The sequence below is a fragment of the Euprymna scolopes genome, chromosome 10 (genome assembly GCF_053919585.1).
Source record: "Euprymna scolopes isolate OS-2025 chromosome 10, ASM5391958v1, whole genome shotgun sequence".
Taxonomy (NCBI): Eukaryota; Metazoa; Mollusca; class Cephalopoda; order Sepiida; family Sepiolidae; genus Euprymna; species Euprymna scolopes.
The window spans coordinates 26,705,948-26,720,265 of NC_136491.1; the positions used below are offsets into that span (position 1 = coordinate 26,705,948).

Consider the following 14,318-nt stretch of genomic DNA (forward strand, 5'->3'; position numbering starts at 1 on the left):
GAGAGAGAGAGAGAGAGAGATATAATACTCTATTGATTATTATATTGTACCCAATATATAGTAGCGATTAAAAGTTTTAAAAAATATAAATTAGGTGAATCAAAACTAAAACATAAAGCTATCCAGCCTTATTCGTTACTATCTGAGCTAACAATGAATATCGGAACTTTAAAAATTAATTGATTTAACTGTATAAATGTATATTTGTATGTGCGTAAGAGTTAAATGTTTAGTCGATTGACACCTGCCAAGTTTCACGTTTTTTTGGGGGGGTTTTTTTTTTTTTTTTTTTCAATTTTCACCTCCATATCAGCTATTTTTACTCGAATTTGTTCCCCAGCTCCAAATCTCCTATATATCAAATTTCAAGTCTGTAGATCAAAAATTTACAGAGGAGTTTGATAAGAACCGTTCCGCAGGCAGACAATGTCACTTATATATAAATGTTACATTTATTTGACTTTTTTTTTTTTTTTTTTCTTCTAGTTTGATGAAAGTGTAAGAATTTGGGATGTAAAGACTGGTAAATGTTTAAAGACGTTACCAGCACATTCGGACCCTGTAACTGCTGTAAGTAAATAATTTTTCCTATTTCATATTTTTTTATCAATTTGTATGGTATTCTCACAATGTTTCATCCAACCTTCTTTAGGTGTATCTTATCGACCTTTGGAATCTATACTAACTGTTGAACTGAACATTTTATTTCTACCACAGAGGTAGATTGTTCTTGTTCTACCATCCATCACAAAGTAGAAACCTTAATTCATTTTTATTTTTTATTTTTATTTATCTGTTGCACCACATGTCTGTTATGAGAATAATATCCAAGATATTAGTTGTCTGAGTGATCAAAATTATCAATCCTCAATTCAAGAATTCCAAAACATAATTTCTTATTTTAGTTTTTTTTTTTTTTTTTTTTTTTTTTTAAATGTCTTTGTAATAAAAATTAAAAAAAAAAAAAAAAAATAGTTCAGTTCAATTCTTGCATCACTGATATATATATATATATATATATATATATATATATTAAATCCCCAAAACAGTATTACATGGTAAACAACTGATGATCCCTTGAAAAATAAATTATTGGTATTATAGTAAATTTGAGAGCAAGTTGATGCAGTGATTGCAGGTGATTAAATGACTGACTAGATGGTTTTCTAACGAATGATAAAAAATATTTTTTTGTATAGTTTTAAAGGTTAAAAACTTCAAAGACTATATATATATATATATATATATAATCTGGTAGCTTCCTTCAGTCTTGAGACAATGGATACTCACTTCCTTCAGTCTTAAGACAATGGATGCCTGCACATGGAAATTTTGTGGCAAGAGTTGCCAATCTCCAACCACACCTCTCCTGAGTTTGCATTGTTAAATACCGATGCCAAGTGGAGGTTCAGGTTGATTGGAAACAATGCAAAAATAAGCGGGGAGCATATATGCCACCTAGAATTCCCAGGCTCAACGTTGCTTAACTTTGGTGATCTGACAAGAACCGTTGTCAGTGTGATTATGACATCCGTACATGCATACATATATTTAATTTTAGGTTCAGAATTTTCCTTTATAAAAAAGAAATTTGAATGATCTACATACTCGTGATGAAAAGAAAGTATCATACTCCAAAAATCATGTAACTTGATAAAAGTAATTTTATTTTCATTTTTAAATGAGAAAATTAATTTTATGGCTAAGCTACAAGCGATGATTTCACAACACCATCTTCAAAACATTCTGAAGAAACAAGGGAAATAATTCCAAATAATTCAAATTTGTGTGCTTCAAAAAAGACATTTTTAACGTGGGGAAGGCATTGGAAAAATTTGAATTCATTTAAAAATGATTTTCTTAAAAATAAAACTACTTTCATCACATGATTTTTTTTTTTTTTTTTTTTTTTTTTGTGTACAATATTTTCTTTTCGTCACGGTTATCTATATCTTTTTTTTTTTTTTTTTTTAATTGGGGAAGAGCTGGACAAGCACCTAATTGTATTTCCTCTTCATTTTTATGTGAATGCACATCGATTTCTTTTCTCTCTCTCTCTCTATTCAGGTTCATTTCAACAGAGATGGTTCACTAATTGTATCAAGTAGTTATGATGGCCTGTGGTAAGTATAATTTAGTTTTCTACATTTTAAGCCATTCAAATTGATCAGATGTATTTATCGGGTAACTAGAGTTAATAAAAATGTATCTGTTCTATGGTTTATAATAAATGTTAAATAACCAATCGTGTAACAATAGTAAAATACTAGTAGTTTTGCAAAACACAATAAAAGAAATGCTGTACGTCTAAATTATGAAAGAATTGTTTAGCAAGTGTTTTATTTTCCTATTGGAACTGTAGATACAGGAGAAGGAAAATCAAGATTACTTTATTATATAGATATATATCCAATTTTTACATCCTTTTTTGAGGAAATGGGGATGGGGATATAATGTAATATGTTTTATTGTCCTCTTTAGAGAGAGGTATGTCAACAAGAAATTGTCACAATTCAGTATTCATTAGCAAACTCAACACTTATATATGCTGGTATAAATGATGTAATAATAATTATGCAAAAATTCCAGAGGAAATATGATTTTTTTGTAAATTACTCTATACTCTATATTAAACTAAAGTTTACCGTAAATGAGCTTATTTTGGGTAAATTTTTACGACGTGCCCCAGCATATTATAAACACCTCAACCTCCCCATGTTAAAGACAGTTTTCGGAATAAGCACCACCACTCCCAACCTTGAAAGCCGTTCTTAACATGGGGGGGGGTATTCCGAAAGCCATTCTTAGCATAAGGAGGTTGGGGTGTTTATAATACGCTGGGGTACGTCGTAAAAATTTACCTTAAGCTTTTTCTTAGAACTGCATGCCTGTGAAACTGTTCCGTCTGCCTGCTTCCCACCTGACTACAACTTGGATGTCTTCAAGTCCAACGTTAACAAACTCCTAATTAACCACCCCCTTAAGTAAACACTTCATCAAATCTCCACACTAACGTAATGTACTTGCAATAACTCTTATCCCTGAGTGGCTTCCGGGCCTTGATAAGTGGTAACCACTGTGTAAAAAAAAAAAAAAAAATTTTTTGTTTAAAGAAAATCCTGAGAAAAGGATTTTAAGTGATGTATATGATATTAGGTGGGACTATGATCTCCGCCATGGTTATATTAACAACATCAAGTGCAGTTGTAACTATCATTACGACTGACTGGCGGTTTAGCATAATGAAGATCAATTGCTCACCTGTGGAACATGGCCTACTTTACGGCTGACTACAACATGGTCATCTTAAAGTCCCATGTGAACAAGTTCTTTTTCAGCCATCCACTTAAATAATCAAACTCTATTCTGATGAGTACCATACACTCATTAACCCTATTCCACAGGTAGCCTCCCAGGCCTTGCTAAGTGTTTAAAAAAAAATCTATGCTTACTGAAATGAAATGGACTCCTAAATAAAAAATAATTTTTATCTCCATTCTTTTGGTCACATTGAGAGGAACATTCCTTAGATATAAGAAAATGCAGAGACCTTGAAGTGGTGGGGTTGGAACAAATTGGACGACCCAAGGAACTTGGATGAAATCATCAACAAAGACAATGGAATTTGAACAGAATTAATCCTCAAAGACTACCAAGCTGAGGTTTCAGGCTGTCAGAAAACACCAATCTCCTAACCAAGGAAAATAAGGCGATGAAATTGATAATTTTATTTTCATTGAGTGACAAGCAATTAACTTCATACTCAATTTTTTAATCATAAGCATTTACCAAAGAAAAATGGCAATGAAAAGTAAATATATTAACAAATTATTTAATTCTCCTAAATCTTGACATATCAGTCTGGGTGAGGGTGCAGCATCCCAATCTGTCTAAATTAAAATCGGTTCCTTCTTGTTCTTGTAATAAGAATCCCAGGTTGCTTGAATGACGTACCGAAATATCATGTGAATAGAGAATCAGCAGGAGCAGTTGTTGTGCTTTGTCGTACATTTGTCGTGCTTTAATTTTTAATACATAATTGATAATATCTCTACTTGGATTGTATTATCCATTTTTTTGAGTCAAATGTCCTTATTTCCATTAAACCTTCAGTAAGCTGGGAATTTAAGACTGAAAGTTAGCCTGAACTGTATATGGAAATCTGAATTCCTGCCTTTCCCACATAAAAGTAATTAATTTAAAAGTGAATATCAGTGTTGCGGTCGGATTTGAAGTCCTATTGCCAGTTTCATAATCTTTGCTGATAATCATTATGCTATTTACACCTGCATTAATTACTTTTTAAACATCAGTAATTTAGTATTATTAGAGTTGTAGTAAACTTTTCTTTGATCTGTATTAGTTATATATATATAGTCTGTATCTTAATCATGAAACTCTGGATCGTCCGAGCGTCCTTGCTTGCTTTTAATCTTGTAGATCTATTTTAATAATTAGCTCGATTTTATTAATTGTTTGTAATAGAATTGTTTTAATTGTTCTGTTTGAAAATATTGTTTAAAGTTTATTTTATTTTTATTTTTAATTAAATTTGTTTAATTTATTTTTAATTATTATTAGTGGACACTAGTTGCCTTTAAAAATGGAAGTAAGTTGTTTAAGCTGTGAGAGTTATTTCCCCTTTAAACTACGAGAGAAATTTTTCATTGAATTTTCATAGGTGAAAATGGATGTGTTAATATGCGTCCATAAATCGAACATGTGATCCACTTACGGGGAAAATCGTAAGAAGTTAGGATGTTCAGTGTCTCTTAAATCCTGACTGAACCCTTCGGCTGCCAATGTGTTTCAACCTGGCAACACTGGATATATACAGCTAATAATATAAAATTTAACAAATTTTTTTCACCCTCTTTCTTTCAGCCGAATATGGGATACAGCCTCTGGACAGTGCCTCAAGACATTGATAGGTAAATGTTTGATGTTTTAATTTGATGTAGAAGTTTTAACTGTTATTTATTGTCTTGAAAAAGGTTCCATTTATGCTATATAGTTTTTTTTTTATTGACATGCTCATCAAATTTCTACTTTTTTAAATTCTTAAGAAATGTTATCTTTGGTCACCATACTTTTTCATCATGTAATTCCAAAAACTAAAGATAGACCAACTTTAGGTTTGATTTGTCTGTTTTATGCATGCAGCTATTTAATATGAAATATGACGACTGCTGCAAGAAAGGTGGGTACCCTCTATCATGCTAGAAAACTACTCAAGAGTATCCTGTACCTCTACAAGGCCACCATTCGCTTATGCATGGAGTATTGTTGCCACATCTGAGCTGGTGCATTTACCGCTAGTCTCTCCCTCTTGGATAGGGTTCAAAAAAGGGGTCTCTAATCTAATAGATCCCAATTTATCAATTAGACCTCCAATCCCTGTGCCATCAACGCAATGTTGCATCTCTGTGCCGGTTTTACAAGTATTTTAATGGAATGTGTTTTGATAAACTCATTGCATTTGTGCCCCCCCTTGACATGCATTCCTGACAAGCTTGCTTAGCAACAAAACCACGTCCCTTCTGTTGAGGTCCCTAAATGTCAGAAAGCTTTTTACTTTAATAGCTTCTTCCTTCAAATAGCTAGACTTTGGGATTCCCTCCCTGCTACCCTGATTGTGCTGATATGCAGAAGTTCAAATGTTATGTAAACCAAGATCTTGTTAATCTTTCCTAGGCATGGTCTCAATTAGTAGCCCCTTATGTCCAAGTGGCGATATGCGTTGTTAGGGGTGAACGTGAGTAATAAAAAAATAATAATGGAATATGATTCATTGAACATAAATATGGGGGCAAGTTCTGGTTGAAGCTTTTTCAACACTATAATTGGAATGCCGTCAGGACAGTTGCTTTACTAGAATCAAGGTTCTTGATTAGCTTGGCGACCTCACGCATAGATATTTGTATGTTGCATAGCGTGTTGTTTGCTGTTCAGCTACTTTTGATTTAACGGACTGAGCATATAGCTCCCTTGCATTTTTTATTACTCTTTTACAGTAGTTCCTGGCAGTCCTAAAAGCTGGTTTAGTCTCAGTACATCTATTACATTGGTAGCTATGGAAAAAGTGATTTCTGTGCGCGATGACAGCAGCACATTCTGGGGAAAACCATGGCTGGCTATTAGGTTTTTGCTGGAATTTTTTGGATGGCATGAATCGATCTATGCCTACAATTAACCATTCAGTCAGGTTTGATACTATAGAGAACACATCCTTTTTAAACATGGAATGCAGAGGTAGATCAGATATGAATGTACGGAAGCTATCCCAGTCAGCCATAGAGTATCGAAATAAAGTACTGTGGGGAGGTACGTCTAAAGACTTATATTTCATTTTTATCTTAACTAATACAACCGAGTGGTCAGAAGATCCCAGAGGAGATCAAACGAAACATGAACATAGCTCAGGAAAGTTGTGAGAAAAAGATCTAGAAGGTTTGCATACTGGCCGGTAGGTTCGTGAACAATCTGAGTGAGGTCATAGGCAATGGCGAAATCATGACATAACCTCCCCTATCAGCTGTCTTGTTTGAATGGGTCAGCTATTCCACATTGTGAACATAAATGTGAATGTTAGCCGAAGGATGAGCAGACAGGATGTGGTCAATTTTCTCTGATATACACTTAAAGATAGTAACCCCACTGTTGTGGAGGCAATAGAGGGCAAATATAAATGCAGTGGTGTAAGCAAGTGCAACCTGGAAGCACATATAAGGTAAATTAGGGTCTTCTCTGAAGATATCCCTCCCACACAGAAAGCCATCTTTAATGTAGGCACATATTCCATACCCATGGCGATCTTGGGGGTCAGATTTAGATGTTAAGTTAGAGTATCCTTTAATTATGAACTCATCTAGGGAAGTGGTCAGTCGTATGTCAGTTTCACTTAGGAAGAATATATCTGGTTTCGTCTCCTGTAATTGGGTTTCAACCTCTGGAAATTTGGAACGTAGATCCCTGAATGTTGGAGAAGGAGACATGGTAGTAGGGGTCTATGTTGGAGGAGGTTTATATTCGTTTTTTTTTTGTTTTTTTTTTCTGGAGATATTTCATGTTGAGGTTTGGGGATTTGTGGAACAGGTTGACAGACTTGGTTAGAGCAGGACAGAGAGGGAAAGTAAGAGAAAAAGATAGGATTTTTTTTTTCTTTGTAGCACATAAGGTAAAGCCGTAACAATTACCCACTAGTATGGCATCGAGCTATTTTCAGCATCAAATTGCAAATAACCAGTTTGTCACAACTTCTTTGCCAATTATTTTCACGTCACTCGAGAGCATTCTGTACTTTAAAACAAACAATAAAGTGACCTTTACATTTAATAATTTTACTGAAAATCAGTTGACAAATTAAAAGCATAATATTTGCTTGATTATTCTTTTATCAGTTTATATTCCACGTAACATTTGGAAAGAGGAAAGAACCTTTTTCATCATAAGAATAGATCAAAGTAAAATATTTTCAAAAAGAATTTTTTCTTCTCTTTCTCTTTCTATTTTTATACTTGTTTTCTCTTATCATTTTATATTCAAATCTTAATCTAATCTTCTTTCCAATTTGTTTAATTTCCAGATGATGATAATCCTCCTGTATCCTTTGTGAAGTTTTCTCCAAATGGAAAATACATCCTCGCAGCCACGCTCGATAAGTGAGTGTCGAGTTTCTTTTCAATCTGCCATGTTACAAATTTGATTACATCAGGATACAAACTGCTTTTATCAATCCTCTGGTGCTAACAGATCAGGCTGTCTGAAGATATTGGCTTCTTGGGACGAAATGCACCTAACATTGATGCTTTTTGTTTTTCTACTTCCTTTTGCAAAATTAAATTATGTTCTACAAAAACAACAACCCAACTTTTCCCCCTTTTCCGTCTTGCCATTTCCCCTTTTTCGAACTCCTCCATTTCCTGACTGGTTTCCTAACTAAAAATGTGCCAAGCATTAATACTGTAACCCTTTTTCTTCTACCATTGCAAAACTCGTTCATGTTCTGCAGGGCAGGGAACAAAATCGATAAAATCCACTATAAAACAATCAAACCAAACATTACAAACTAACGATTGAAGATACAAAGAGCTTAAAGAATAAAAAAACTTTCTACAAAATAACTGGATGCAACATGAATACTATTTCCAGAATTTGGCATTAAATAACCTTAAAAGGGTTGATATGCCATAAAACAACCAAACCAAACTTGTAACAATCCTAATTGAGTGAAAGCTGGAAATAAAACTTAGACTTGAGTTCTCGACTCTGACTTCAATGATGAAGAATCGGTAGGGTTTTTTTTTTTTTTTTTTTTACAGACCTGATTTTTGTTCATCTGACTTCCAACTCTTCACCTTTTTTCCTTATTTTGTAAAATTATTAAAACGTGACAATCATATAAAAAAAATTGGTTAGAAATAGTGATGGGACAAGTCCGATACAATTACCGATACAGATTCTTTATAAATCTTTAAATGTTTAACTAGAAACGTGTTATTTTGTCCCAATTACTGAAAAAAACACATCTTAAATGTGCATATATGTTCTCAAATGTAAAAACGCACTTGAAGGGGTGATCTAGAGATTTTAGTTTTACTGGAAGTTTAAATCGGTAAATATTTATTACTACAAGCAATGGAAGATGTTTCTTAAACCAAAATCAAATAAAAAAGATAATTTAAGGAATCGGTTTTGACATTGGAAATTTTTCCGATACCAATTCCGATACCCCAAAAAGCTCCGATTTTGTCGATTCCGATTAATCATCCCAACATTAGTTAGAAATTTCCAAGTTATCAACTACCGAAGAAAGTCGGAGGAAACAAGAGTCAAAATGTTTTTACTCCACCAACCCAGTTATGAAAAAAACAAGGAATTGTTGGTATGTATTCCTCGGTAGGCGTTCTTCGGAAGATTTAAAAAAAAAAAAAAAAATCCCCCCTACCCCCCCTCCTTAAACAGAAAGTAATACCAGAGAGGATGATCTGTTAGCATGATAAAGGAACCATACTCCATTTCGACATTAGCCCAAAGATCACAGTTTAAACTGATATATATATATATATATATGTGTGTATACATATGTCTGTTTCATTTTCCGGTAGATGTAAATGTTCAAACATTTGTTGAAACTTCTTACATCTGCCTCTTTTCATTAGAAATATATTTGTATTGGCTGTGTAAGGTGATTCTTATACTGAATAAAGCAAATACAGTACTTGTACATAAAATATGCCTGTGGAATATGGCAGTTAAAAATAAAATGACAAAACTTGATAAAGTACTTGGTATTGAAAAATATTGCTATACACCAAAAATTATGGAAAAAGTAGAATTTTAATCCTATATGTATATATAGTGACCTTGTTGTCTGTCTGAGGAATGATCTCTACCAAACTCCTGTCAGTTTTTGGTGTACAGACTTGAAACTTGATATATAGGGTATTTGGACCTGTGAAACAAATTCTATTTGGTTTTTAGCCAGTAAAAAATAGCTGCTAATGAGTCAAAATTGAAAAATATATGGCACTTGACAGATATGTCATGCGTAAATATAACTGTATAGGTTAAACATTGTTTTTTGCAGTTTTTTATATGTGAATGGGTTTAGATAAGACGGTAATGGATAAGGCTGTATAGCTATGTTTTGGTTTCGATTCCAGTTGATGACACTCAACTCTTTTTCTTTTTTTTTAACTTTTGAAACTACTATATATTGAATGCAATATAATAATAGAGAATTGACTTTAAATAATAAATATGAAATCTGCATAAATTAAAATTTATTATTTAAGCTTATTTTAAAGCTGGGCAATGCTAGGTGGCCTGCTAGTAAAATATAATTTTAAAATGGAGACTTCCATTTCCATGCCATCTGATGGCACCCACTTTTAAAACTTTTTAAATCTCTATATATTCGGTACAATATAATCAATAGAGAATTGACTCTATAATAATAAATACAAAATCTGCATAAATTAAAATATTATTTAAGCATATTTTACAACCGAGCCACACTGGGAGGCCACTACTATGTATTGGGTACAATAGAATAATCAGTAGAGAATTGAGAGTATAAAAATAATAAATACAAAATCTCCATGAGTGAAAATATATTTAAGTGTATCTTATGACCTGGCAATGCCAAGCAGCCTACTAATCAAAAATACAACTTAATTTTATGCTTTTGATATCAAGAGGAGACCATGTTAGTCATTAACTAAGATGAAAATCCCAACTACGATGCATAGCTGAATTTCATAAATAAAAAATAAAATTACTCCATTTTTCGTAATTTTCGATAAACTATAATATTTTTCAATACCAAGTAAATACTTCATAAAGTTTTGCTGTCATTTGAATTTTTAGCTGCCATATTTTGTGGGTACCTTTTTTTATGCACAAGCATTTGTACATTTCTTACGGATATGTGGTGTCATCCCTCCTCCCACCCACTTTTTTTCTTTTGTAAAAAGAATTTTGGGGATTCATTATTACCTGTTCTAATCAAATAATTGTCATTTTTGTTCGTTTATGATGATCTTCTTGTATATAAACGATTGTTATTGATTTGTCAACATTAATGTTTCTTATGCATCTAAAACTGATGCAATTAAAAAATATTTTATTCTTGTCCAAAATTTTTCCTATATAAAACAAATTTAAAAATTCTGTGTGCTGTACTTACCAATGAGAAAATTAAAATATCATATTCCAAAACTTACGTAAATAGATCAGGTAGTTTTATTCTTAAATGATAAATTTTTAAATAAGAAAATCCAATTTTATGAGTATTGAAGAATTGACTGTTTCACTTGCCATTTTGAAAATATATATACATATATATATATATATATATATATATATATATATATATATATATAAACAAATAAGTGAAAACTTGTGAGATTTTTGTTGTAAAGCCTACAAATTTCCTTTAATTGCTTAAAAATGATTTCTTTATAAAAATAAAATTACTTGATCAATTTACGTAATTTTTGGAATATGATATTTTAATAGCGTCACAGATATGTATATCATACTTTTTTTTTTTACAGGTAATTCTGAACAAGAACCAAATATTTTCATTTCTCCTTAAAAACCAATATTAAAATGTTATACTACAAAAAAAATTTCGTAGAGCATGAAAATATTTTATATAAAATATACAGATGAATATTTGCATGAAATCTGGCCAAGAATTTTAGAATCAACTTCAAGTTTATCATTTTTATTTATTTATTTATTTATTTCTATTTCAGTACTCTTAAACTTTGGGACTACAGTAAAGGCAAAGTAAGTCAATATGGAATTTAATTCCCTTGAATGCTCCTCACAATTTATTTTATTTACCTCTCCAGTAGCTTAGACACTAAATTAGGGGTTGAGTTAAAAAAAAACAAAAAAAAACTAGTATATTAGGATTAGCATATTATGAGTCACAAAAATATCTGAGCAGCCCCATTGGCGTTCCTTGGTAGAGCACCTTAAGTGATTAGCGATCAACTCACCTTTTCTCAAAGATAAGGTAAAACCTCGGAGGGTGAACATGCTAAGACTAAACTGGATAATACCCCAGCCTGACAGCAGTAGCATTGTCAAGCAGCTACAAGAACTCAACCTGACGACTGACAACAAACAGCCTGCATGTTAAAGGTATTGCCACGCTGACTTCACGTAGTGCACATTTTGTGCGCTCTGAGTATCAGAGCAGTAATTCTCAGTGACCAGTGGTTGAAAATGGAAAAAAAAAAAAAAAAAAAAACGTAAGAAATAAGTCATTGTGAAACTGATTGTCAAAAAGATATCTCTGAAGTGTCTGAAATAAGCTGAGGTAATTTCAGTTTATAGTATTAATCAAACTTTGCTTTTTAGGCGATCTGCCTTATTTTCTGTACAGAGTTTCTCTGTAATCCAGCACCTCAGAACTCTTTTTGTATGTACCTCCTCAATGTTTTAAAACCGTCAGTAAACCAGTTTATTGCCACTGGAGAGCAACCTATTGCTGAGACGATTAAAATAGTTTGATTGTCTTATAGATTTGTTGAGAACTTGGACCAATGTTTGACTAACCTTTCTCCATTCATCACAATGTTAAGAAATAACAATGTTGTCCTCTAAGGACCATACAGGTCTGGCATTAAGATGTCAGGCCCTTTGATTTAAGGAGTGTTTAAATGTTACCAGTTTAAATGTTAACGTGCTCAATTACTCACTATGCCTTGGTTTTGTTCCGGATGCATTGAATCCAATGGATAGTCAGCTAAATCCACTTCATGTGAATGCCTTTTAGAGAAGGTCCACTCAGTAGGGACTCCAGACAAAGCATGAAAATACTTAATGTAAGAAGGTTAAAAAAAAACAAAAAAATCTTCAAGGACAAAAACTAGCCTACCCAGTTAGCAGCAATTCTTCTCCTTCTGTCAGAAACATTATTCATGGAATGTAAAAACAAGATACAGAAAGCTGTTCTTTTATTCATTCCTTAGGACTGGTAATTTGAAGACTTTATTAAAGGAAACAACGTAACCCCCTGGGGGGGGGGCAAATCTTGCTTCATGTTACCAATTAATGTAATTGGGCTATCACTAGCCCCAACACACATACTAACGCCAAGTTCCCGTAGCTACACTTTTATCTTCATATAATGATGAACTCTTCAAATTGTAACCAGACAATCCTTGGTCACTGAGAATTACTGCTCTGATACTCAGAGCGCACAAAATGTGCATGACCCGAAGTCTGTGTAGCAATACCTTTAATATGCATACCGTTTGTTGTCGGTTGTCATGTTCAGTTCTTCTTGTAGGTGCTCTGGTGTTGGTGGTGTTATTGCTTCTCTCCATGTAATCTGGTCTTGGTTGTGGTGTCAACAATATAAATAACTGTATTTCCAAATCAAAGCAATTCAATGATTCGGATCACTTTCTTATAAACATTTTAAGATGCAGGAGCCAGAAGACCAGGGTTCAATCCTTGGTTGAGTCAGTCTAAAGACTCAAAAAAAAAAAAAAATAGTATTTGATGCCCCCTTGCTAAAAACTCCTCATTATAACGTGAGAAAGAGTAAGTGGAGTAATTCTGGGAAAGGAATGGCTTCCTCTCTTACACCTCAGGAGCCTTTGGGTTGCCCTTAACTATAGTCAATAATTTTACTTTATATTTAAGTGAATTTTAGAGAACTTTTTATAAAATTACCAATGTTTTGAAACTTTTACAAGTTTAAAATTTATCTTATCACTATTGGCATCACACCCGCACACGCACCCACACAGATATACATGTATACATAATTGAAGAAAAAAAATAAAACAAAAATCCAAATTTATTTAAAATTATGTCAAAATGTTTCCTTTGAATTTCTAGCATCAGTTTTGTGAAATTAAATTTGATTTTAAATTAAGTCATTTAGGCTCATTAGTAAAAACTTAGATTTGGAATTTTTAATTTAGACATTTTAATTTTACCTATGAGAAACATTTCAATCATCAGCAATTTCTTTTGTTTACATGTAAATATATTTTGTGTCTATTTATTTCTGGTTATTTCATTTTTCTATGATAAAAATAAAGGTGCTATGTATTTGCTGAATGATTCTTCAATTGAAAGGAAATTTTTAGACATTTTGATACAGAAATAAGCTAGTAAAAAAAAAGATACATATTTTGAAAATCTATTATTAAAAGCGAAAATGTGTTTGTGTGTGTATGCACGTTTTTTGTATGTCCGGCAAGGGCTTTTTTCTTACTTTTTATATACCCCTAGATTATAATATCTCTGATTTACAAAAGGAGGGTGTCTCTGTCTTTTATTTGAATGACTTATTTTATGAAATTCACGCTATCCCGTGGTCCCGCCTGTTTGTGTTTTTCATATAAAAAGGCAAAACTAACGACAGTGAAGGCAGTTTAGGCGGGGGACGTCCAGAAAGCAATTAGCTTTAATCAGTTTGTGTAAAACCCCTCATATCAGACAAGTGCTATTCATTTCAACACCTGGGAGCTGGAAACAACCTCGTGGTGAAGAAAATAAATACAACAAGAGATTTCATTTCTTCAGCGACTCCTGACCTAATTATCAGTGAGCCAACAGCTTTTGATTGACGTTTAAACGCTTTTCACTTCCTTTGTTGTTGTAGCGCAGCGGTAAGATCTCAGGGTCTCCGCTTTCGTGTCACGGGTTCGATGGAGACATTGGCTAAGATGTTATGTTTTTTTTGTTTTGTTTTTTTTCCCCTCCCCTCCTTCGTGTTATGGGTTCGAGCCTGCCTATTACCACTTTTTTTTTTTTTTTTTTTTTTAAACACCTCTCTCTAC

General features: G+C 32.7%; 1 protein-coding gene across 2 annotated transcripts in view; it reads left to right on the forward strand.

The window, feature by feature from the left end:
- LOC145285880 (WD repeat-containing protein 5) overlaps window positions 1–14,318 on the forward strand; it is a 134,304-nt gene that overhangs the window by 103,239 nt on the left and 16,747 nt on the right. For both annotated transcript variants that reach the window (XM_080134342.1, XM_080134341.1), the window contains 5 exons: window positions 487–570; window positions 2,068–2,123; window positions 4,885–4,931; window positions 7,586–7,661; window positions 11,265–11,298. In XM_080134342.1, coding sequence (XP_079990468.1) covers window positions 487–570; window positions 2,068–2,123; window positions 4,885–4,931; window positions 7,586–7,661; window positions 11,265–11,298 — 297 coding nt within the window. The remainder of the gene's footprint in view (window positions 1–486; window positions 571–2,067; window positions 2,124–4,884; window positions 4,932–7,585; window positions 7,662–11,264; window positions 11,299–14,318) is intronic.